A 27,817-nucleotide genomic window follows, 5' to 3' on the forward strand; every position below is an offset into this window, starting at 1 on the left:
TTTATTGTTTTGTTAATTTCTTATGTATTTTACTATTTTTCGACCTTTTGTTTTGTATTGTTGGGGTTTTTTTGCCAAAATTTGTTGCAGGCACTTTTTAAAGCTTATCTACATTAGAACTGATTAATTTCAATATGCAAAAATTGAAATAATCTAATTTATATCAATTTAACAAAAAAAAAACACAATTTGCATTGGATTTGCACACGATATCATGAATTTGAGCTATTTTCGGTTTTGACATGCATATGCAAAACATTACGTAACTTCAGAACGGTGTACCCGGACGTCGCAAATTTGGTCTCAAAATTTGCGGGAGACTTCAATAAAAAAAGTCAAGAAACGACATGGCAAAATCTGAGCTCGGTGCGGAATCATGGCACAAAATGTCGAGGGGGGGTCAATTTGACCCACCTCCCCACAGTTAAGATAGGGTTAAGCCAAAATTGAGCATGCTTTATTATTACATTCTGTCCATGATTACTGCCAACTTTCAAAGGAGTAGCATTATCCTTTCTTTTAAGTTATTAGGGTTGAAAATTAAGAATGTGCATGGGAATTTTAAGAAATGAAAAGGGGATTCCTTAAGACACACCTTATCACACTAATCTAAAAAAAAAACAAAACAACAACAATCTCAAGAAAGATGGCTAAAAACACATTTACCTGTTTGTTTTATGATCCCAAACTTTAGCACAATAAAGAAGAAGATTTGCTCTTTCAGAAAATATGAACAACTTAAAATTGGCTAGGTTGACCCATTTCACCTATTTTCAGCCTTACACAAAATCAGTGCGTGCTACTTTTTGTTGGTTTTGTGATGCACGGTCACATATGTGACCAGCCAGGTCAAAGCCCACAAAAGTCGCAGATTAGGATGCTTTGGAATGAACCAAAAGACGTCATTTCGGTTGACTCTTAATTTTAAAATTTGTCTTACCTGAAAAAAAAAGTTCTACCCACTGTCATAATTTTGTAGCTCAAAACAAAACCCAAATTGAGATAATTGCAGCTTTTTCTGTCCCCATTTTTCTTTTTTCATTGATACTTCTGCACAGTACACCTCAGTGACCCTAATCTTTAAATTCTCTTTTTCTCTTTTCTATGAAACTGCACCTCCTAACTCTTTTCTATATCAATCACTTTTGAATAGGTTTTGATTACAAATACCAGCATTATAATCAGTGCAAGTTTATTAATGTATAAGAGACCATAATTGAAATTCTAGTTAGTGGAAAGTCATGTGCATTTGTCTTTCTAAACATCAATATTTTGCTGTTGTAGAATGACATACAAGAACTTTCCCTCCACTGCCGACTCCAGGATAGGCCATGAAACGCATGAAAAGGAAAGGCTTCATCACCAATATAAATGATGGAAAAAATGTATTAAAAAATGGATGGACCTCTCTCTCCTAACAATGTAGAACTTCTTGAGAATTTTAGCTCAGAAAGCAATCAAATATAAATGATTGCAAATGCTATATATTTACGCAAAAACTTGGACGTCTGAAATCATTCATCAAGGCATTAGCCATACAGCACCCTCTTTCCAATGTCTTGTGTTTCACTGTAGTTTGTACAGAGTGTTCATGGTATCAACACATGCTTATTACATTGTGAAAATTCCCATACATTAAAATGATTCATTTTCATTGTATAACTTAGTCATTTGGAATCTTTCCAAAGAATTTCATGTGCTAAGTGTGTTCCTCCTAATGTCTGTTTGTCTGTTTGCTGTACAGTTCATTCTCAATTGTTTCTCCATGCCTGCTGTGTTTGGTTTGATGAATTATAATTCTACCTAGTCAACACACCTGTCTTCCTTGCAATCGTAGGCTGGTATCTACGCAAGTTATGCTCCCTTGCAGAGATGGGCGATGCTGACATTAGAGTAGTACCATTGCCTTGAGCCAACTGAATCAATCATGCGTGTACACCTGTCGGTGCTGTATGATGTACTAGTTCCTCTTCTCTTCGATTTCTGTCTAAATCGTAAATAGTGGAGGCTGTGATGGCGCTGGGTAACCGTGTAGTAGAAGGCGTGAAGGAGACGGATCCCAAGGAGGTCCTGACGATGCTGGCAAACGACGCTGGATGCGAGATCAGCAGTTCCGACGCCACTGTCAAAATCCTCGTCACTACCATTCCGCCCAACATGAAGAAGCTAGATCCAACGATTCACTGTAAGTTAATTCAAAGGGAGGTGGAATGCACCAAAGCACACGCAGGCACATACACACACGAACACACATACACATACAAAATATTTCCTTACATATTCTACACTCTCTTTGGCTTACATTAAAAACCCAAGTGTATGCACAAGATTGATTTTTTTTAAATTATTTGTGTGATTTTTGTGAAGTTTTTTACTTTCTGGTGTAATTTGGATTTGAATGCTGTTTGTGAGTTTCTCATATTATGGAATTAACTTGTTTGTTTTGTAGCAGGGAGTTTCTTCCTGACATTTCTGAAGACATAATTATTCTGAGAGTATTCCATATTTCCAGTAGATAATTTTAAGGTTATATTCTGTCAGGTGTTGGAAACCATTGTCTGCTAGGAATTGATCGGCCATAAGTTTACTCACATAACATTTTGGGGGGCTTGAGATAATTATTTCATGTTTTTTTTCCCATAAGCCTGCCAGTACACAGACATGCCTTACTTATCTCTTTCGTGCCAAACCCATGTGAGGGAGCCAAGTTTGCAATGACTTGATTACTTGCCTACAGAAAGTTAATGTAGGTACTGGTATGAGGAGATCTTACTTTGTCTCTGGTCTTACAGGCATGATAAGCGATAAACCATAAACATGCAATGCAGAGTCAACAATTTACAATAATTATTAGTTCCCTTTAAGGTTTGGAATGTTTTGTGTCATTCCAAATGTGTAGATATTGATCTTCGGACTGCTGGTTGGCTATCACTGCTTGGAAAGGTGTAGTGATTTTCCTGTGAGGCCATCTCCTAGATCACCAATAGAAATGTGATGTAACTTGAACATCAGGGCATTGAGCAATCACAAAAACAGGACTTCTCGGGTGCCCTCCTTTGATTTAGTGTGTGGATTCATAGGGAATCCCCTAAAATGTTAAGACTATCTGGCAAGCCACGTTTTGGCTTGGTAGGTGAAGACACGCCTTGAATATTTTCTTCTGAAAGTTGACACACTTGGATCAGCCCACTGCAGAATGACTCTGTCTTATTTTGATATCTCATGATGAAAATAGGCACAGATTGTTGACATGCATTTGTTGTATCAGTGATTATTTCAGGCTGAAAGTAATCCATGTCTGACCGTGAAATCGCACAACATTGCCTTCTTACCTTCAAGTCAAGTTCGATCTTCAAACTGTGTCGGCATGGGTCTTACGAATTACACATTTGCAGTCAGTTGTGAGCATTTCTAAACTAGATCAGCCCCCACAATCACTCGCTGACACTTATGATGGATCGACAGGCTGGCAAGTGGTTGGTGTTACTTTCTTTTATTTTCCCACTTGCTTTAAAACATGAATTTCCTCTGGGAAGCATGTGACCTTCCAGGAAAATGGATATAAAGAGACTCTCTTGTGCCTTTTAAATGATCTCGGTTTCCTCCATGATCGATGCAGTATTCCACCATGTGTGTAACCACAGTGTATGCATATTTCATGAGGGTATACAATGTACATATGATGTGTCCCAGTGCTGCACATGTTGAAAAGCTAGCTCAAGAAATGGGACACATTTTTTTCTTTAAAAAAAAAAAGGAGCTACATTATGAAGATATTTGTGTATGACATGGGCAAAGTGTATGCTCTTGTTTGAAAAAGGGGAAAAAAGAAGAAGAATATGATGATAGTTTATTTCAATAGCAATGCTGTTTGAATGAGAGTGTGCATAAATTTGTCACTCTGTCACATTTAGATACATAAATACTGGGTAAGTTTCTCACTTCCATGTATTAGATGGGTATTCATGCAGGATTCACATCAAGAATGAACTCTCATTTCAGGTCAATGTACTTGTAAATGACGGAGTGATAAAGTGTTATAGTGAATGCTTTATGGTCTATCACAGTTGTTGATGTACAGTGGCCACTGCTTAGTTAGGAGGACTTGTCAGTAGATACTTTGTCACAATTGAGCAACTCACAATGAAAAGGGGTCAGAAAATAAGTCATCCATATGTTTAACAATGTTTAAGAAATTGGCCCCTATGATCCATCACAATATAACATGTTCTTGTACACACGTATTACACATGAGTTCAGGCTACCTATTTACATGTACATGTATGTACTACTTGTCTGCCATAAGCGATGACAAGTTATTGCCCATAAGGTAAATCTTGTTGGAGACATTTTTAATTTTCTTCCTTCAGTGAGACAAATTACATGCAATATTATGTTTTGAATAAATATCTGAGGAAAGAAAATTTATCCCATCAACAAATGACTTAACCTGTATATATATGCCATAATGACATGCCTAGGAAACAAGATATTGTCCTGCAGGGCTATACACTTACTCATTTTTTCTACTGGTCCGAAAGACAGGTTGGTCCAGTAGATACCCAGTTTTTCCATGTTTTACTTGTCCATTCCTGAAAACGTCACTGGTGTGACAGTGATTTTACTGGTCAGGGACCGTTGGACTAGTGCCAGTGTACAGTGTTGTGTCCTGTTCTAGCAGTAGTCCTGGTTGTCTGAGTCCTGACTTAACAGTGGCAGCTGTATTTGTGGTGTTGGCCAGCTGTACACTTTGATGCATCAGCCACATTTCGCCACTAAACTAATCTATCTTTGTCTGTTTGTGTGAATAGTGCCAATGAAGACCATGCAGAGTGCCTTGCAGCTATTCGCCATGCTCGATGGTTTGAGGAGAATGCCACAAACTCAGTGTGAGTATCTTCTTTCCATCATCAATTTGAAAGAACCTTCTCGTGGGAAAGTAAATCGTCGATAGAGACATTTCCTCATGCATAATGTAGTAATGGCAGCAGACAGACTGAAATATCAAATGTTTCTTTTTCTTTTTGCTCTAATGGACAGTTTTTAGTAATGATCATACAGATGAGAAGCAAATCTAGTCTATGAGTAAAGAGGTAAAATGTCAATTCTGCAATACATGTGCAGGCTTGACTCCACTGGTTGGGGTAATAGTGATATGTTATGAAATGCCTGGAGCATGCAACATAAGTGAAATATGCTGTATCCTATAAACAAAACAGAACAACAACAAGTGTATTATCTATTGCCATTGATATCGTGCTTACTTGTTTCTTTCAGTGTGAAGGTTCTTATACGAATCCTCAAGTATCTGAAGACACGCTTCCCTGGCTTCGAGCCCCTTAATCCATGGATGATTGACCTCCTGGTAAGTGGACTTGTCCCTTACTTTAATCCTCTTGTGACCATTACCTCAAAATGCCATTCTATTTGTACTTGATGGTCTTGCTCTTATCCCTGATTTGTTTGAATCAAATTTTCTCTCATACTCTTTTTTTTTTTTTTGGTACATCCTGGCTAGCATCTATGTAAGGAACGAACTGGCCATGTGATGTACTCATGTGCATGGTCTTTCTTCGAGCGTAGACAGATGGTATTATAATTGTAAAATCTTCAGTAAAATGATACCTGTGTGGTGGTGTAAGAATCATGGAACCATTGCACCATCAGAAACTGAAAAAAAAAGTGTTTCAATTTCAATTTTGTTGGGCAGAATTGACCTTAACACTTTGTCGCCATGCTTCTGGTAGGCTGTTTGTTTATGGCAGACTAACACTGCATACTCTTGTAGTTAGCACAGTTATTGTTCTCATTTGCACAGATCATTCTTGTCCTACAAGAGGGTTATTGTAGTCTTCAGTACTAAGTCACCTTAAAATTCCTAGTGGCACTCTGCTTCTTACTCTGAAACAGTCACTCAGAAGCTGAGCTCAGTTTATCCTAGAGACAGGAACACAGAAAACTTTATCTGAGTTTGATGCCTCTGACATTTTATGAAAATTCTATTTCATACTTTGACATTTCTTGTGGTTTGGAAGGGCTTGCCTCCCGAGGGAATTCTCCTTTTGCAGCAGTTACACGTAGGTTTTTGTAAAGACAGAAAAACCTGTTCTCATTTCAGAATTGAGGCAGTCTCACAAACTTGGCGAGTGTGTGTATTCTGTGTTTATGCAATGTTATGGAAATATTCAATTTGGTTAAAGTTAAAGCCACTATTTGCCATCTGCAGATTAAAAAAAAAAAGCAAAAACAGCTTTAGTGCTTTAAAATAGTTCTCTAATAAGAGTTGGAGATAGAAACAACCAATAAAAAAATGTCAATCAGTACAATCACTGTTAAGTATTGTTAAATATACAAAATGTGAACAATGGTTTTATCGAAATCATTTCTAGAATAAACCATCTCCAGTTATGGTTTCTTTAGAAAATTAGGGATATCTCCTTGTATTTGTGGCTTTAATGCAAGATTTCCGTATGGTTTAGTGTTTTGTGATACACCTGTACAACTGAAGTATTCATATGCATCAAGTGTGATAAATCAGGCATTTTTTAAATCACTGCTCTCAGTGGTAAATAGTGGCTTTAACAGCTTTGAAAAGTAGGACAACACAGAGGAAGACTGAGTAATCCTTGTAGCTAATGTTCTCCCTCCCCCTCTTTTTTGCTTCTCTGCCCAGGCACACTACTGTGTGATGAACAACCCCACCCACACCCCACTCCAGATCAGCCTGGCGTTCAGGCGCTGCCTGTCTCTCCTCTCCGCCGGCTTCTTCCTGCCCCGGTCCGTCGGGATCATTGATCCGTGCGAGGGCGGCGGCGTCCGAATCCACACTTCGCTCTCCCTCGAACACCAGGTCAGCCCCAGATATTGGATGGGTGGGAGGATAGTGATGACCAGAAGAAGGAGAAAGTCAAGTTGCTATGTATACTCTTGTTACCAGTTTAGTGGTTTAGTTTTCAATCCCTACTTGATGCAAAATATGTATGTTGAAAAAAAAAGTTGAAAAGGGTAGGCGTCTCTCGTAGCTTAAATATCAAGGTGTTTTTTCCGTAAGCGGATCTCAATATTTTATTTCTGGTGGGAATGTTATGAAAAAGATATTTGCTAATAAACAAATGTGAGGCAATGTGCAAATTGGAAATTAAAGATTACCAACCACTGAAGAAAGAAAAACAGATTGGGAGTGGTTAAACTCGTGATCGAGAAACACAGTGACTGAATAATAGATGAATATTATTCCTTAGCAGAAGAAAACTTAGTTATTTCCCAGTTTGGAGACTAGACAGTGCATTTGTATTATAGAAAACCATATATTGTTGCTAATTTCACTAAAATCAGTAGACTTGCTTAAAAAAATAAACTTGAAAACACTACAAAATATACCACATGTACTTAATTCAGTGGATAATGAACTGTATATGGTTTCTTTGCATCAGTACACACTCTTCAGTAGATCAGTTACACAACTCAGGGAAAATACTCCAGCACAGCCTTTATGGTCATGTGAAGGAAATTTGCATGTGAAAAAGGAACTGGGTACAGGACATTTAGGATATGTGTGTTTGTGTGTGTGTGTGTGTGTGTGTGTGTGTGTGTGTGTGTGTGTGTGTGTGTGTTTGTGTGTGTGTACACTGTATGTGTCACTGTTAAGCTGGTGGTTTGTTATAAATATTAAATCCATACCCATTTGTAAAATGGGGTCAGTTCACATTTGATTAGAACACAGTAAATTACCCTCATCACTGCCAAGGAGCTGTGACTCCTCAGTGCATATTACTTGAAGTGTATGTAAGAGTTAGTGGATAACTTTTTTTAATGAGAGAATCTGCAAAAGAGTTATCCCAAGGGAGTAATAATGATGATGATGATAATGATATGAATTTATATTATGCTAAATCCGCTCTGTAGAGTGCATAAAGCGCATACATACTGTTATTACCCCGGTCTCTGGATACGTTTGATTTCCCGCCAGCACTGACAGTGCTCACTTTCCACTTCTTTGGGAGCATTCCAGCCAGTCGCCATTTTACAGGCACACACATGCTGATCAACCAACATAAACATTCCCATCGTACTGGGTACCTATTTGTACTCCTGGGTAGAGAGCAGCAATATGTACAAAGTGCCTTGCGGAAGGGCAAACGTGTTGGGCTTCGTGGAGCTTGAACCCACGAGTACTACCTGCGTAACTGTGTACTTACGCAAAGATCGGTGATAAAACTGTACACAATTCATTACCGGGATTCTCAAATACATTCAAGCTGGGCTAGTCTTCCCAATCCATGGTGTCCCCACACTACAGGATGTTTAGATGAGAGCAGGAGGGATTTTTGAGTGATGACTATGCCACATGCATAATGTGATAGAGAGAAAAAAAAAATGACAATGAAATAAAGTTAGGAAAGTGCAGCATTTCCTCTTCACCTGATGAGACTGAATGCAGAATCACTTTGCTTGTCTCAGAATAATGCAGTTTAGAACACATATACATGTACACGCACATACAATACATATGCACATACATACACGTATTACATACATACATACATACATGCAGTACATACATACACGTACTACATACATACACGTACTACATACATACACGTATTACATACATACACGTATTACATACATACATGTATTACATACATACATACATACAAGTTCAAACATAAATGCATACATTCAGATGTACATAATTTCACCCAAGGGGCTCTTAATTCACCCTTCTCACGTGGCTTGGAATGAATGTGTCATACGTAAACACTTGAATAACACATATAAATGAACTCTTTTCTTTTTTAAAGGAATTGCACAATTATTTTGAGAGGATAAGATAGCATTAATAGATTCAATGGAGATAGAATTCGTGAGAAAAAATTTGTTAACAGAGATTTTTTGTTTCCAAGGGAGTCTATGGATGGAGATTGTCTAATGGAGGGAGAAGATAAAAACTCCATTATTTGGAGAAGATGATGAAGCGCAAAAATGAGGGAAACGATCGCTCCCGAATTTTCTCTTCTCAGTACTGCCTTTTATGTAGATTAGTGAATATAGCATGGAGGGACTATTGCCTTATTCCTCTTCTTTTTTGCACCCTGTAGTTGTAACAGAGGGATAATCTTCATCAGATCAGAATTTGTTCTTATGATTACCCAGTCCTTGGGCAATTATCTCGATAATGGCCATGGATTTCCTACCTATTCTCCCATCTAGATTAAAAAAATATCCTTTTCTTTTTTGAGTCAGAAACTGGATTCAGTTGCAATTTAGTTTTGCACTATCTCCTGCAACAGAAAGAAAATTTGTCTACTGGTATAGTTTGGTAATTATTTTGTGCTTCCATCTATGTGATTATGATTGTAGAAGTAATATGTGATAAGGATTTAGGAACATTCTTAGTGTGAATAACACTATGGAGACTGTACACGTAAGTCATAAGTAAAAGTAACAACATGGAAAAGATAACACATAAATAAGTTTCCATGGAGCAGTTTGGTAGGAAGTGAACTTATTATTATTACAGTTCCTATACGTCAGAACAGAAAAGAACTGTATGCAAGTAATTTTTGTCATCATATTCTTCTTACGTAACTATGTTTTGCATGTTTGTGTTTGGGGGTGCACATGTATGCATGTGTGTAAGCTTGTAGCTTTCTCTATTCTTGGTTAGACCTTTACCTTCATGATTTGGAAAACATTGGCTCTTTTCCCTTTAATTCACCAACACAGTATAACCAATTACACATTCCGTGAAATTCATGTTCAGCTCTTCAATTCCTTGAACAATGCCTTCATTAAAAAATAAGAACAAGTGTAACTTGGATGGCAAACTACACACTCTTGATTTCAATAGTAACCATGCAATATTAGAAAACCTGATAAAGTGATTATAGTGTCTGTGATTGATTAAAAAAAAAAATGAAATTGACATTCCAATGTTTGTTTTGTTTGTTTGTATCCTCAGGACCAGGTTGCCTTCACAGCACAGACATTACTCAGAGTCTTGAGTCATGGTGGACACAGGAAAGTTCTGGGCTTCGAAGGGGACGCTGGTATGTATCCCTCGTGTGTACAACTTTGCCATACACATCATTCAAGCTTATTTATGTGTGTTACATCTTTCCTCTTTGAGTGAGTGCCTTTTATCGTTGATATATGTATTTTTTCTGATAATTTTTCTCAAATCTGTTTTAGTTTTACATCTTGGATAGATTGATTCATTGTCTTCAAAGTATTTCATTTTATGCAAATATTCGCCGTGCTGAGGATTTATCCTAACCTGTGTTGTAATTTGTCAAGCCATTCATCCATTCATCTGTTCTGTCATTCCATCTGTCTATCCTCTTCTTCATACTGTCATCTTTCTATTACTGTAAAAGTGGATATTTTCGTGCGACTAATTTTTCGCGCTTGGCCGGGTAAGAAGAGTTTCGCATGTTTTTAATTCCATGGAATCAAGACGTCGCGCACAGGAACATATGGCCAGCAAAAATATTCGCGTGCTTTTATTTTCGCGCTAGTTTCTGGTTGCGCAAAATGCGCGAAAATTTCAAATCTGCGAAAATTTCCACTTTTACAGTAATTCGGTCTTTCATTCTCACAAACCCTCCTGTTCTGTCTGCATGGGGTATTTTTTGACTGAATATGAGTAAAACATAAACATAATACCTGTCAGATTTCTCTGTTTGACACAATATTTCTGACTTTTGATGTGAGAGGAACCCAAACTATCAGGGCAGGTACCTTCTGCCAATTGAGGTGTGGGAAAACTGCAAGATATTATGTTTGGAAGCCCTTCTCATGGTCTTCTTTCCTTCCTCAGGCAAATTGGTGGTTGCAATTAATGTTTGGTTGGTGATGTTGTATCTATAAGAAGCATAAGAAGAAACCGAGTTACAAATGATTGACAAATTTGCCTTCAGCAACATACAGAATGTAAGCACAGATTATTCAGTGTTTCAGTAGTAGTCATGGTTTAAAAAAAAAAAAAAAGTCTTAGGCAGAAAAATTATAATTTTATTGAGATATCAGGTGATTTAGTCCAGCCTGAGTATGTAGGCCCATGTTTTGTTTTGTTTTTTCCTGGCCACTACCAAAAAACACAGAAATAAATGTTTTTTGCATCAAAGGACAATTTATCAGTCAGTTGCAATACAAACTGTCAAAAGAATTCTTGAATTTGAATGCCATAGTTCCTGGAATACTGTTAACAGTACTGCAATCAATGTAATTGTAGAGGGATTTAAACAAACAGACTCATGTATTGTACAGTTGCATGTACAGGCTATCAATAAACATGACACGAAAGGTCATATAGTGCTGCAAATTTTATTCAAGTTTTGACTTCCGGTGGAGCTACGTGTATGCAGTGCAATTCTGTGCCTTGTTCAAATTGGCTTCGATAAATAGAGTAGAATACATCCGGCAAAATGGCAGAAGGAGAGTGTTTTTCAATATCAGTAAAATCTCTCATTTTGATTGGTGGAGAAGCTCTCGTCACTGAGTGTTACTAATGCCAGAAACTGACAAGTTTCTCAAAATAAGGAGATGAGTCATCTACTTACATGTAATCAATACAGCAGATATGCATCCAATATACTTATGTCTATTAAAGCTCTTCTCAAATCCTTTTGACAGCTACCCCAAATGCCAGGGATTTGTTTAAATTGAAAGGGATGATGCCATGCGGCCGCATGGGAAGAACTGCCCTCTTAGAGAGGATCTGAGTTGTGCTATAAAAGTAATTTGAATCTTATGCAACTGATCTTTGCAAGAAGTAGTCACACTTAAACACCAGTAAATAGCCATAATTTGCATTTTCATTATTTTGAAAACAAACCGAAATCAAATGACATGTCCAAGGTAAATAGATATATACCGTACAAGTAGGCGTATTTGTTTGAGAAATAAAGAAGTGTGAGTCATGGCTTAGGTTTGAAAAGGAAAATATAGCAAATGCTTTGATTCAGAGCAAGCCCATTTATGACTCTTCTGGTATGCCTGGAAAGTCCTGAAAATGGGGAATTATATTCCCATATGTCCCCTCAAATAAGAGTGTTTCCACACTCAGATTTCAGTCTGCATGCAACCTGCATCTCAGTGGTGCTTGACAAATGAGTATGAAAGTTTTGTGTAGGTTTTTATGCAGAGATACCTGCAAAGGACAAGTATCAGCACGGCTGCTACAAGTGCTGAGTTTAGGAGCCGTTGGTATCAATAGGTCTTTTCATCAATTTGTGATGATGTATGACATCCACTTATACATTCTACTCTGATGACAGAATGCTAAGAATGACCCTAAAGAGTCATTGTGAGCATGGTCCGTGTTGGCTTTGGCACATTTATACGACCCATGCGCATCACATTCGTTCATGATATGTGCTGTGCGCTGAATGTATAATGCTGAGAGTCCTGCTACTGCCAAAAAAAGAAAAAAAGAAAAAAAAAAGAAATTTAATGGGCGCTGTCTCTAGATGTGGCATTTTCAACCCCCCCCCCCCCCATCCTCACTGCTGTGTCCACCTCCTTCACTAAATGCAGGGTGTCATCACCTCCTTTTGATGATGTCACAGCCATTCACAAGTACTTCACAGCTTTGTGAATCAATTACAGCGTTGCGCCCATGGCAACATTGGGAAAGTATGTGATTTGTGATCCATGACAGCTAGTGTTTTGGACATGGTGAGATAGAGTGAGTGTCTCATTCATCTTGGCACAATCTAAAAAAAACAGCTCTAATATTTCAGATTTACCAGTGTCTGTGGACTCCTGGGGGAGTGTCTGGGAATGCTCGTGTTGTGCCCGGAGTAAGTGGGCTAATGGTGTCAATTAATGAATGCAGAGTGATAGATGAAACAGGATTGAGCAGGGGTAACAAAGGAGGTGTGGTTGTTAGCAAACTTGGGGATGGAGGGGTCGGGGAGAGGGGTGAAGTTTTTGTGCTCGTTGGCATCATAATATTGGCTGGTTTCACGTGTCATGGACAGTCAGAGATAAGATCGACTAATGGCAGTCATGAAGAGGGACAGTGATCAAGGTTGTCATACTTTTGGTAGGAGGGAGCTGAGAAATGATATCTCTCGTGAAATATCAAAGGATGATAAATCAGAGTCTACAAGGAATGGGATGTTGAGATCGAAAATAGCCAATGCATAGGCCAATGCATAACCTCAGGCTACAAATAGATTGATTTTGGAGCGGGGGGGGGGGGGGGGGGGGGGGGGGGGGGGGGGGGCAGAGGGGATGATAACAACTTGAGATTTTATATATTACCCTTCAGAGAACCCAGTGGTACTGGTACTTTGGACCCCTGTTCAATGTCTGCATCAGCATGTGATTGTTCTACACAAACCTCAAATTCCTATGTTTCTGTTAATGTCTACATTAATGTAGATTGTGATTTTTTTTGTACATACTTTAGCTTATGCATGTACTGCAACTTTCCAAGCTAATTCTAACCAATTATACCATCTGCTTTAAGTTCCCTTAAAATCTTGGCCAGGACCAAAGTCATGCACACACACCCCGATGTTACAAATGGCAACAGTCCTGCACAAAGACCACTGGGAAACGATAGGGATAACTTGGCTTTAATGTCAGCCACAGACACTGGCGTGTTGTTACAGGTTGTCTTTACCAATTGATGAAGGAAGCACTCAGGCCTATTGGCTGATGGAGCAAAAGCAAAAGCGACTCCGCCCGATTATCCTGCTGTCAGGTTTTAATATACAGTGATGGCAGTATGATCGTTTTCATCTTCCCCAGGGGGTAGGTATCATTCACCCTTTTGATATCACGTGTGTGTGTGTGTGAGTGTGTGTGTCTGTGTGTGTGTGTGCTTGGGACTACCACTTCATTGAGTTTGTATACAGTCTGCTTTTCCTGAAAGGAGAAGTATGTTGTTTTCTTTCCTTCCTTTTTTTTAATGCTTGAATTGTAACTCTCCCCCCCCCCCCCAACATTGTCCTTCTAGCAGCAGTGCTGATTTTCCTGGTAAAATGGACTTGTGACAATAGTACATATACCTGCCACTAAAAACCAGAACATAGTTTTCAGCAGCACTCAAAATCTATCTTGCACCATTTTGAATGAGTTTGCAATACATAGAAAGGGTTTACCAAGAAACATAGTGAGCTGACACAATTTACCAGGATAATGAATTGTTCTGGAATATTTTGAGATTGAAAGTGTACAATTATAAAAGTTGAAGTAACCGACTCTATTCCTGAAGAGCCCTCCTCGTTAAATAGTGGGTAGGAAGAATGCTATGTGATGATCTGTCATGCTTTAGCAATCATTTCCCAACAAGCTGCATGTGATTCACTCTAGTGCGGAAGATCAATGGATACTGCTGTGGCCCGATTTGATGATTGTTGATGATTGCGTAAAATATAAAAGAAAAAAAAATTAAGTGGCAACAATGATCAGGTATGTTGCCATATATGAGGCTGTAGTACTTCTGACAAACCCTTTGGCTAATATTTCGCATTTTCGTCATTACCCAACTGAAATTGTGTTATCACAGCATTATTTCACACATGTCTTTAATATGCATATGTGTAAATTTTTAGAGCAAAAATCTGCAATGCTGCAGGCATATGAGAACTATGTATTCCATTTAATAAACTCATCCTATGTCCATAGATACTCACCATGGAGTTTTCTTGCTATGACATGGCTTGACCTCAGATTGCTTTAGATAAATGAGATTATAACATACAACTGCATAGTCTATACCTTTACCTGTGTTTGATGTACCCGGTAATGAAGTACTCTGCTGCCGTCTTTTCGAACAGCAATGTGTATATCTTTTTTTTTTTCTTTTATAAGTTACATCATTCATCGAGTGAGAATATAAGGATACAACTGTAGCATCTCTTGACAGTACTATAAGTCAATTTAGCTTATACATCAGTTGATATGAGGAGAACCTGTTATGATAACTGCAGTACATGAAAAATATCTTGTCGAGGGATTGTGGGCTTCTTTTCATTTTTGTGTGTGTGTGTGTGTGCATTAATGTTATAGTGCAGTGGGATGACAAAATGCTTACATGTTTGTATTTGGGGCTCCAATATGTAAATGTTTCAGATTTAACAAGCATTTCGTTCAGATGAATTATCAAAAGGGCAGAAAAGAAAAGGAATGACGACCAATTAAATGCTGACCTGTGCTAGTACTCTGCTGCCCTTTCAGGGAGCAGGGTGTATTAAACATGCATTACATTGTATGTTGGCCCACATCCACAATGCAGTGTGCCGTATGCTCTGTCAAATGTTGTGCCTGTTCATTTGGCATGCCCCGCCCCCCGCTGCTGCTGTTAGCACACTGAATTTATGCCTCATTGGGCTCGAGTACTCTGGCGAGCACATACCAATTGTGTCTGTACACTGAATGTGGGCTGTTACTTTGCACAAAAATCTTGTGGAAAGAGTGCAATTATGTGTCAACTTTGTACGCAATTGCTCAAGTACAATTGTACATGCTGCAGCACTGCTTGAACCAGAAGGGGTTTCTGCATGGTTGTAGGTCCATTCTCTGTCATCTTGTAGGGTCTATGAACGATGCTGCAGATTAGATTCAGACAAGTCGAAAGAGTACCATTGCAATAGCAATAGGTCACAATCCTTCATCTACATTGTATGTGCATACATGTAGATATCCTGGCAAGCACAACCGTGCATTGTTTTTTTGTTTTGTTTTGTTTTTGTTTTGTTTTTTGAGAAATTTCCTTCAACAAAAATGAATCATAAGTCATGCTATAGTGGCATACCCTGTACATTATGAATAGTATCAGTGTGATAAACCTTGTTATGCTGAAGATGATTTTTATTCAAGGTCAAGAGAGTTTTATTAAAAATATAATTGTGAATTTCATAAAATTGGGACTTATACATATCACTATGGTATCAACTACTACTTAGTAGTTGCACTCATGCTCACTTTAGCCTGTACATTCATTAGCCTGTACATTCATATGCCGTTGTGGAACTGTGATCATATCATGAAACGAATGTGTGTGTCAAAATGTATGATACACTTTGGAGGGTTGGTGGCAGTAGCTGATATATATACAGGAAGAGAGTACTTACACTGTATCAAATTGGGCCATCGCTGCATTAATGTTATCGTGAATACTCCTGAATATTCATCGTCAGGTCTGATAGACGAGGTACAATGTACTGTCACAATCTCAGGATGATGTCTTTGTTATCACGGGAGCAAAATGTTGTGGGTCGCTTTGAAGACTGAAGTTGTTTTTCTTTTTTATTTTGGCTATTGTTTATTTGTTTATCTGTTTTTGTGATGGGTAAAGATAGACTTTGAATGTACCTGTCACTGATGGAGTTCAGCTTTGCCGGAATTTATAGATAATGTAAGTATGTGCATGTTATTCGCAGTTAGTTTTGTGGAAAAGAAAATTAAAAGGACAGCAAAATATCCTTCGTGAGCATGCAGATATACTGAAATACTTGTGCTGTAATGTTTGTAGCAAACAGGTAATTGTTATCAACCATATGGTACACATTATATGTAACACTTGAATGCAAAGAAATCTCATAATTCACCATCTTTAATGTGAATACTGACATTAATTGCAAACCATGTATGGGCTCATTGAAGGATCATACATAAGTTTCTTGGTATGCTGAATGTGATGAGGGCACTAACATTTCCATGGAGATAAAGAGGCAGAATTGTGGAGATTTTAAAGTCAAGTGTAAACCATCCCTGAAGTAATGTTAGTCTTATTTCTGAGATCCTAATGTCCCCCTTCTTTAGATAGACTTTTGTCATGTAAAACATTGGAACATGTACATGTATCGAGTAATTACAGCATGATAGTTGATTTTATTTTCCAACATTTAACTTCTCATAGCTTACTCCATGCCACCCTTGCAAAATTGTCTTTTGCAGACATACATGGTATATAAACCAACATGCGATGTGGTAAATTACTGCTTTAATTCAGAGGCTGTATTTGGTAAGGATGACAAAGAATACTCAATAGATGCCTTACAAAGTGTAGAATTGCAGTTATGCACTTTATCAGGAGATTCTCCCACAGAAACCACTCATGAGGATGTTAGTCTGAGACGCAAATTCAATTTACAGGAAGTTTTACTGCCCACTGGAGATCTCGTGGTCTCCACGAAGATTTTCCATTCTCCTCCTCGTTAATGGAAAGGTAAGTCTGACCTCAATCAAGTAGCATCAGGCTTCCCATAATGGAAAGACCACAAGTTGCATCACGAAAAACGATCGCTTCTAGATGACCATACTCGCCAGCATCGTTGGTTAGAACGTCGGGTTGCTTCATCATACTTTGGTTTTCGTCTCACACTGAATACAGATTTTGGCGATAAACAGCGAGATTTGTGACATCAGACTTGTGTTGGAGAACACGTCATGAGTTCACTTGACTTTTTGAAATGCCTAATATCTTTTGGTAGGCATCTCCAACATAGAGCAAACAAGATCTGACTTCCACCAGAGTGTGTTCACAGTGTAAATCAAATCTTGTGCATTTTGAAGTTTCAAGCAGTGTTCTACTTGTTGAGTGGTTTTGTTCGGTTTTTTTTTTTTTTTGCTTTTTACATCAACGACACATTTGTTACAGCAACCCAACGTAGGGTGGATAGTTATGTGTGCAAATTTGATATCATTGAAAAAAAAAGGACATACAATGTAGTATAGTGTAATGTAATGTAGTGTAGTGTAGTGTAGTGTAGTGTAGTGTAGTATAGTGTAATGTAGTATAGTGTAGTGTAGTGTAGTGTTGCCACAAGTATTGATGGAATCATACTGAAGGCTTGCATAGTGTGACCATCTGTACAAGACTGGTGATGATATCTCCTGTAAAACAAACAAACAAACACAGTCTTATTAATCTTTCCCAAAATCTTTTCAAAGTCGTGAAACTGAAATATTAAACTCAATTTGTATTTGACCAACTGTAAGTTCTTTCCAGTTGTCAAGGTTGACATTATACAAATGATGCACAGGATAGAGTGTGTTAGTGTAGGCGTGGTGCACTCGAGGGTATTTACAATTGTGAAACATGCACGAGGCGAAGCCGAGTGCATGTTGCACTACATTGTAAATACCCGAGAGTGAGCTACGCCTCCACTAACGGCACGAAATAATCCTGTGCATCATTTGTTTTATAAAATGGGTCGAAAATTCGAAAACTAACATCATTTTTCAGCGTTTTTCATGTACCTTTGTGGGTCAAGACGTCCGAAGATGTTCGTCCCAAACATTTACGCACGTCGCACTCGCGGAAGTCCCGCACATACAGTATAAGTATAATGGGGGGTTGGGTTTCCGGACACTTAAGTTCCCGCATGAAAACTTACTTATTTTACATAGAATATGCACCCTTTACCTTAAAGACTTGATATAGACTCCTCATATAGGCCTACTAGACAACATACTCTGAAAACGGCGTGAGAATTAACCTGCTAAATCGTTGGATTTGCTCTTCAAAGTGACTCCATGTACGCGTCCGGTCCCATAACGCTTGGTCTACTGTACTGTACAAAGTGTACGTATAGTAGAGTATACGTACCCAACGTACGTACGCCACACATGTTATGCACAAGGGAAGAAGACAGGCCGGCCGGCCGGCAGCCCGAACTAGAAGTTGTTTACAGGATTGACTGCGCGTATGCATGCAATTCATCAAAGAAGCCGCGCACAGACGATCGGCAATCTACCATAGGATTACAGGCAGTGCAATTGTACTGAAGTAAAGGAAGGAGGTGTGTCTCATTTCAGCGCTTCCTATTGGCTACATTCTTGAACCCATTTTATAATATACTAATGATGCACAGGAAAGAGTGCGTTAGTGAAGGTGCAGCACACTCGAGAGTATTGACAATGGTGCAACGTGCACGAGGCGCAGCCGAGTGCATGTTGCACCATTGTCAATACTCTTGAGTGCGCCGCACCTTCACTTACACCATGAAATAATCCTGTGCATCATTAGTTTTATAAAATGGGTCTATGAGTTATTTACTTACCTATAAACGTCGAAGTGAAGTAAACGTCAACCAAATTCAAGATGAAGAAGTAGTGGAGTGAAGACGTCGAAGTGAAGTGAACGTCGAAGTGAAGTGAACGTCAACCAAATTGAAGATGAACAGTGAAATGAAGACTAATACAAACATCAACTCATGTACAAGTTCCAATTGCCTTACTTATGGTGGAAGTGCACCTCGCAGTTCTGGAAATGGAAGTGAGGTGCACTAGAAGTGCGAACTTGAGGTGAGTTTTGTAAAATGGAGACAATTCGATACCGATACTCCTGAACCTGACTCTGCGTCTGAGAACTCTGAATTATAGAAATTGACATTTCCTCTGACTCTGTTCCATGATCATGACGATTATGTTCTTCACCAGCAACAGTATGCTAGATCTAACAGTAGTAACACTGGCATCAGAAAGATCATGTCTTTGAAGTTCTACGCTCTTCTTGGACTGTGCTTTACAAGAACTGCCTTGTACACTCTATTTCAGCTTTACAAGAACTGCCTTGTACACTCTATTGCTTTTCGGAAATGTGCTTTTGTCACAAATGTCAAAATCTTGTTCGTCTAGATAGTGACGCTGTACTGCATACCTGATTGACTGAATACTACGTTTGCTGTACGATGTGCCGTCCTCCTTCCTTGATCCAAATTTCACGGGATATATCAGTCAATGAAGTCTTGGTAAATTTCACAAAGGCCTCAAATCTTTGCCATCCGAATTTCAGAGACCGCTTCGTGCTTGCCGAATCAGTTCCATTGATTAATTCATCCAATTCCTCGTCATTTAACAGTTCTAATTGCGCCTGCAACGGATCCGAGCTGGAGGCAGCCATTTTTTGTTCGTTTCGCTGGGCTATCGATATCGCGATATCTAACCTCTGGACTTCGCATATTTAGCATTGCAGGCACTGCAATTCAAAGGAGCCGCGCGCACAGACGATCGGCAATTTACCATAGGATTACAGGCAGTGCAATTGTACTGAAGTAAAGGAAGGAGGTGTGTCTCATTTCAGCGCTTCCTATTGGCTACATTCTTGAACCCATTTTATAACAGGATTTGCTACACTCTTAAAAAGAAAAGGGTAAATCAGCGTTTTAAAAGGGGCGAGGAGTGACGGTGTTTTAAAAATGTTGTACTCAACATTCAAGTATCTAACTGTTTGATTCAGCTGGATAAAAGGGTGAATACAACATTTTAAAAATGCTGTCACTCCTTGCCCCTTTTAAATGTTGATTTACCTTTTTAGCTCACCTGAGCCAAAGGCTCAAGTGAGCTACTAGTATTGCAATCGCCCTTCGTCCGTCGTCCGTCGTGCGTCGTCCGTCGTCCGTCGTGCGTAAACTTTTTATATTTTCATCTTCTTCTTGAAAACCCCAAGACCGATTTTCATCAAACTTGGCAGGTAGCATCCCTAGGGGGTTAGGAACTCAATTTGTTAAAATGGGCACCATGCCCCACCCAAGGGGCCCCCAGGGGGGCCCAAACCCCCCAAAATTAAGGAATCTGTAAAAATCTTCTTCTCTAGAACCAGAAGTGATAGAGCTAAGTTAGTACTATGAGTTAATACATTGATGACTGAAGTTTCAAGTTTGTTCATGGCAGAATCAGGGGTGCCCCCCTTGGGACCCGGGGGGGGGGGGGGGGGGGGGGGGGGGGGGGGGTGGGGAGGGGTTCTAATGGGGCCTAAATTGTACATTTTCATCTTCTTCTTGAAAACCCTATGACCCATTTTCACCAAACTTGGCAGGTAGCATCCCTAGGGGGTTAGGAACTCAGTTTGTTAAAATGGGCACCATGCCCCACCCAGGGGGCCCCCAGGGGGCCCAAATGCCCCAAAATTAAGGAATCTGTAAAAATCTTCTTCTCTAGAACCAGAAGTTATAGAGCTAAGTTAATACTATGAGTTTGTACATTGATGACTGCAGTTTCAAGTTTGTTCATGGCAGAATCAGGGGTGCCCCCCTTGGGACCCAGGGAAGGGGGTTGAGGCGGGGTCCTAATGGGGCCTGAATTGTACATTTTTATCTTCTTCTTGAGAACCCCATGACCCGTTTTCACCAAACTTGGCAGGTAGCATTCCTAGGGGGTTAGGATCTCAATTTGTTAAAATGGGCACCATGCCCCACCCAGGGGCCCCCAGGGGGTCCCAAATCCCCAAAATGAAGGAATCTTTGAAAATCTTCTCTAGAATCAGAAGTTATAGAGCTAAGATAATACTATGAGTGAGTACATTAATGACTGTAGTTTCAAGTTTGTTCATAGGAGATCCAGGGGTGCCCCTCTTTGGGGCGGGGGGGGGGGGGGGTTGGTTGGGAAGGTCCAAATGGGGGCCTGAATTGTACATTTTCATCTTCTTCCTGAAAACCTCATGATGTATTTTCGTCAAACTTGGCAGGTAGCATCCCTAGGGGGTCAGGATCTCAATTTATAAAAAGGGCACCATGCCCCACCCAGAGGGCCCCAGGGGGCCCCAATCCCCCCAAGTTAAGGAATCTTAAAAAATTTCGGCCCTTATTGTACATTTTCATCTTCTACTTGAGAATGCCTAGTCAAATTTTGGTAGAGCTGTGAATAATTTAGATTAGTGACTGCGTGAAAGGTGAACTTGCGATACACAGGTGAGCGCTAGACCCGCGGGTCTCTTGTTCTTTTTAAGAGTGTAGAATCCAGTAAAAAAATGATAGCCAAATAACAGGGAGTGACTATTGTAATTTGTTATTACATTCTCAAATTTTTGACAACGTCATCATTTGAACCACCAGAAAAAAAAAAGAAAAAGAAGAGGAAAAAAATATATATATTTAAGAAGGTGGTGCATATGTGACACAATGTTTGAAAGGAACTGTCAGCACTTCAAGAAATTGTTTAAGTTTGATTTTACAGTTCTAGATTTTTCCATCAAATGGGGTGGGTCAGCAGGATCTAGTGTTCCTTGACCAAAGTTCCCCGTGCCTTAATATAACATTTGACCTTGTATGCTCAAAACATTTCCAGTACAAATGCATTTGGACACTTTCTTTCTAAAGATGATAGTCAAGCAAATCGAATCTGAGCTGTATTCAACCTCCAATTGATTTTTTTTTTTCAAACTTTTTCTGGTTGTTTCACAAAGTTTACATTGGATGTTGCCAACACTTTCTTCTCCTGATTGAAGATTGTACTCGCAAATATGAAGAACTGACTGTGTGTGTTTTCTTCCAACTCTTTTTGTTTGGGTTTTTTTTTTTCACCTTGTCCCAAGAGATGAACCGTGCAATCACAATATCAAGGAAGTTAAAAGGCATCCGCTGCACCACCACTTAGTAGCACAGAGACAGGTGGTGGCAGAATGCATCATTTGGCTGTCTCTGAGTACGCTGGCTTTTGTGGTTTTCAACCCCCTTCAAGATGTGCTACTGAATGATGGAGTGCATATTCTCACAAGAGTGAATTTATCTCCCTCATTGGACAGGGGAGGAGGTGGAGGAGATGGGGAGGGAGTAGGGAGAGGGGAGGGGAGGGGACTGATTATTTTTGGATGAAGGAGAACATAGCAGGCTCTCACTTTGATAAACTTAAAGTGCAAGTCCTCTCCACTTTCAAGTTGGGTTTATAGCATGAGGAAATGTATTAGGTAAAATCAAGACATCCAATTATGAGTTTTGGAATGTTAAAGGTTTATGTGTGTTCTTGGAGCAGTGATTATGGTTGCAACTCGTATCAGGGCAATTACCCCCTGGCTAAATACTGGTTTATAGTGATAAGGTTAGAGTAAGGATATGGGTTAGGGTTAGGTTTAGGGTTAGAGTTTGGGTTAGGCTTAGGATAAGGTTCAGGATTAGGATTAGGGTTTGGGGTCAGGGGAAGGGTCCGTGGTAATTGCCCGGGGGTATTTGCCCTAGACCCATTGCAACTATGTACATGCAGAATAGGTGAAGGTATTACCTTTGGTTGGTGCACAGAAATGTTATAAAATCCTTTTTTTTTCTTTGTTTGTTTTTGTCATTTCTTTTCTTTTGATAATTTGGCAACTACAGCACCTCTTGCACAAGTGTGTATCAGTGTCGGGTTATTGGGATTTTGCTATACAGCAAGGATTTGCAGGCATGACATTCTTCAGATTTATATCTGATTTCAGATTTTTTTTTTCAAGTTTATACACAGTTTGCTTTTTCCATGTATCAAAATCACCTGAAAATTTTGATTTCCGATTTTTTCAACAAACCTCAATATTATCCCCGGATTTGCTGCCTAGGACGCTCGCTTCTTTTAAATTTTGTTTCAACAAAGGAAGTGGGTTGGAGATTGTGGGGGACATTTGGACACCAAAAGAAGCGTGACGTCATCGCCTCAGCTGATTTGCATATTGTGGTTGCGACTTATATCACTCTTCTTATCAAACTCCGGTATTCCTTCTCTGTCTTTGTTGATTTTATTCTGTTCAATAGAACCAATCTGAATAGGGAGTGGAATTACAATTTTAAAATTGTCTTTGTCTCCGCTGTTTACCAAAGTTTTGTGGTTTATAATTGAACAATTAGTGGTTAATATAGTCTATAACATGCCATTCCCCCAAAGATAGCTCAATAGACGTCCACATCTTGAGGGTTTGCACAAATACGACATTCATGACATTTTGTTCTTGCTAATGTGTGGGCACTTTCTCTGCTGCTTGGTAATCATGTTTCGCGTACTCAAGTGAATGTCAATAACAAAATTAGACTTTTGTCGCGGTAGAAATCCAAGACAAATTAGAAGTGTTTTGAATGGTTTATAATTTCATAGCAAACCACACCCAACTCCTTCATTCAAAGCCATTATGATGTGTTTGTTCATTTCTTCTTCAGTACCTTTTAAGAGGCCACTGTCACTGAATGTGAATTTCTTAATACTTCATAAGTTTAGAATGAGATGTTTTGTTCATTTTAAAACAGCTTTTGCCATTTTTATTTGTTTTTGTGTGCCTGGCTTTTCATGTATTGCCAGTGGGTAAAGTTGTTGATTTCATGTGATGTGAAAAGGTTAATTTCGATAAAGCGAAAGTGGCAAATGGCTGTATTATTGCATCTTTTTAAAACAATGGTAAACAATATGATCAAAAACCTATTAATGCAAAATGTGCACAAAAATATTCAAAGACATTCAAAATGAATACACCAGTGAATGAAACATGAATTCGAAACAAAATACACACATCAGTTAGCATGAAAATCATATCCCAATATATTTCTAATACTGTATGAAGGTTTTTGTTTTTGTGAATTTTGTGAGTCAAGTGCTATTCATGAATTTAAAGACACGAAAATGTGGACTCTGATTCCAATATGAATGTGACGTGCACACTTACATTTCTGTGTTCAGTACTGCACTCCATGAACGTGAATTTAACCACTCGCAAAATCATCGAGAAGTCCCGTTTCATGAAAATTGAGATTCGCTAAATATACAAATGTATGGTGTTACAGTTACTGTAATACAAATACTTAACCAGAATAAAAAAAGAAAAGAACAAAAACACATTCAACCTTGCATACATGATTAGCCAAATACAGTGGACTCCCATTATAACAAAGTCCTCGGGACTGGCAGTTTTCTTTTGTTATATCAAAATTTCGTTATAACCAAACAAATAAACAATCAAAATACGTAAGAGTTGATAATGTTGCAGCCTGAATCTGTACTTCGTTGTAATCAGAATTTCGTTATAACCGTGTTCATTATAACAAGAGTGCACTGTATTACTTATCTCAAATGCGAAATGGAAGTCCCAATATTCCCTTATGCATTTCCTCGTCTTAAAACGCATATATGTAGAAGTCGACTAAGCTTACTCGAGAAGTTGGGTTACCTCGAAGGGAAATCCCTGGTCTCAATCTTTATTTAACTTTTGTTTTTTTCCCCACACGTAACTCCAAGCAAAATTCCAACAATCCTCACCTAGTTCCAGACAGACAAAATTATAAGATTCAAGCATATTACGCTTATGGCAAAGACAGCGTCGGAGATCTTTTCACTCTTGATCATAGATACTGCGAGATCGGAATAATCTTGCATCCGAGGCAATTCGCTGTATGTAAGACAAATGCCCTCACACCAGCATACATCTGCACATTTTGCTCACAGTGAAGTGCTTAAAATGGTAGCATGATGCTCCGCTGGGGCCATGCGAAACATCTGGAGAGCAATTTAGTGTTCACTCTCTTTTCTTTAAACACAGTGTTCCAATTTGTGAAAGTGATAGTCATGCCGTGTTCACTTGGTTTTCTTTGCCTGCATGTGCACCTGCGTAGGTGTTGACACTAATTTCCCTGTAATATAATCACGGTCCGCTGCCCGAACATTTATCTCCATATGAATACCAAGCGGTCGCTGATGCGAGGAATAGCTTTGGAGAGGGATTTCATCGCTAGAGTTTGGAATAACGTTCTCTTGGCTCTTTTTCCCTTTGCCATTTCACTCTCCTGCTCTTTGGTTTTCTGAAGTTTTCTCTTTGCAAAGTTTATTTCACTCTTGTGTTATCAAGAGAATGTGAATTACTGAATGCTATTTGTTTAATGAGACAATAATGAAATCATTGTGATATGGCATGTAGCATGATAATGAATGGATACCATCGAATGATGGCAATTCATTCAAAGGCATTTAGATGTTACAAAATATTTTGGAGTTCATGTTTGCTGGAAAAGGCGTCAATTAATAGTTTTAGCGGTGATACACCATTGTACTTACGTCAAGCAAAATTCATTTTTCACTTTGAACTCTTGAGTACAAGATCGCCAGTTGACTCCACCCAGAGTAAAAATAGACAGACTGCCAATGGGAATAGCGTGAATGTATTGTTGCATAACTCCATGTTCACAAAAGGTAAGGTAATTATGCAAGCTCGTATGGCCGTTGACTTTTCTGCCATAATCATTTTGTAGATCAAAATGAAGGGTGTGTTTTTCTATCACTACCAAGCAAGGCGACAAAGTGAAAATTTAATTCAGAATCGTATGAGGAAAAGGAGTCAGTCCTCATGTGGCTGAAGATATTATTGTAGTTTTATCGTTATTCTGAAGGTTTCTTTAGTCTGAAGATGAAAAATGGTTCATGATCAGAAGGCTTGTTAATCCAATAACTATATGGTGTGACATTCCAAAGGTTCCTTAGTCTGAAAATGAAGGAAGGTTAGTTAGTCCGACTCTTATTTCATCTTTTCTTTCTTTCTTTCTTTCTTTCTTTCTTTCTTTCTTTCTTTCTTTCTGTGTTTGTATCGGGTGTATTGTGTGTTATGTTGATTGTCTTAAATATCAAGGAGCTATGGAATATGAAAATTACATCAACTACAACGTCAGCCTCACTTTTTGCCTGGGTGTACTACATCAGTAATTTTGATGAGCTAATCATTTTTTTTTTTTGGGCAAAATTCTCAAGTGTGTCAAAATAAAACCAGTGTTGGAGACATCTTCCAGGTTTGTTTGTTGGTTTGTTTTTTTTTGTTGTCATCAGGAGTGTGTTACTTTGATGTATTGTTTGAATTTAGACTCAGTCAATACGTTCTCTTTGCTGGATTTGATAAGGCATGGAAATGTTGGCAGATTTTAACAACTTCCTTTTAGCATCAGTTTCAGTCCATCTCACAATCTGTAGGAAATGACTCCTTAACAGTCGGTAATGCCCCGCACATTTTCCTCGCATACTCAGAATTACGTCCGGCGAGGCCCGCAGATTTATCATTCAAAATACTATGGGGAGGGGTTTCCTTTAGTTTAGCGAGCTGGAGAGTGTTGGGTTCCTCTAACAGCCCTGTGAAGAGGTTGCCATGGGCAACGGCAGGTTGAGAGTCCCGCCCATGAAACGGTGGTCAACTCCTCTTGTGAGCAGAAGTCCCAAATTCCCCGAGATTCATATGACGAGCACGATGACACTCAGGAGCTGGAGAGCAAACTACTACATTTAGAGTCTCCAGAGCAAGTATTTATTTGCAGCTAAGTGCCTGAGTTATCAGCCCTAAAACATGTTTCTGAGAGGTCATAGCCCTCCATTTTCTCTGCTTTTTTTTTTTTTCCTTCTTGGGATTGCATCAATAGGAATGGACTCGTCACCATAGACGTCTCAATACTACACTATGTTTCAGGTTGGGGTATGATGGCTAAAAAACTTGGAATTTACTTTAAGTTAGTATTTGTGGAGATGGACATCAATTCCCTTGAAGAAGGGAACTATCATTTGCCTTAATTGTGGGGTTCTTGAAGAGGGAAAGTGCTATAGGTGGATTAAAGTGACAGCTAATTTGGTAATTCCCAAATTGAATACACTTTCCCAGTGCCAGGTTTGTGTGGAATGGTGTGAGCACAATTATGACACTTTGCCTAGTGTTCAGAGAAACGGAGAAAACTTGTCTAGGTGAAAATCCGGTTGATCGTAGATGTTAAGTATGAAACAGGCTGCTCTGAGAGCAGAGGCCTTCATCAAGCTCTGATGGCTTGCAGTGTGATTGAGATGCGACCTTGAAGGCAATTGTGTTTGTTTCTCTGCATGTAAATCAGATGTGCTAGGTATGAGGTAACAAATACGAGGAGCACAGCATTCCAAATCGCAATGTGCTGGGGGATCATGGTGATTTGCCGTTTGAAATAACAGTAAGCTCAATTACTTTTCAAACTTGCTTAGGTTAACCGCAGATGAGAGGCATTGCTCTTTGACAGGGCACAGTGCAAGGTCAATTAAAGTCGCAGTCGTGCGACATAACCGAATTATTGAGCCCTCCGTCTAGTTGTGCCATGCTTCCGTGTGCTTACGAGTGTGTAGTAACCTGGAA

The 27,817-nt window shown here is 39.1% G+C and overlaps 1 protein-coding gene across 1 annotated transcript in view; it reads left to right on the top strand.

Annotated features, from left to right (window-relative positions):
• The window catches only part of LOC139743328 (interleukin enhancer-binding factor 2 homolog), a 95,395-nt gene that overhangs the window by 9,762 nt on the left and 57,816 nt on the right, over positions 1 to 27,817 (top strand). The window contains 6 exon segments of the mRNA XM_071653818.1: positions 2,003 to 2,185; positions 4,812 to 4,832; positions 4,835 to 4,889; positions 5,278 to 5,365; positions 6,674 to 6,850; positions 9,965 to 10,052. Coding sequence (XP_071509919.1) covers positions 2,003 to 2,185; positions 4,812 to 4,832; positions 4,835 to 4,889; positions 5,278 to 5,365; positions 6,674 to 6,850; positions 9,965 to 10,052 — 612 coding nt within the window.

This window comes from Diadema antillarum, unplaced genomic scaffold (assembly GCF_040938485.1).
Source record: "Diadema antillarum isolate AM-2024a unplaced genomic scaffold, OU_Dant_1.0 seq00001069_RagTag, whole genome shotgun sequence".
NCBI lineage: Eukaryota > Metazoa > Echinodermata > Echinoidea > Diadematoida > Diadematidae > Diadema > Diadema antillarum.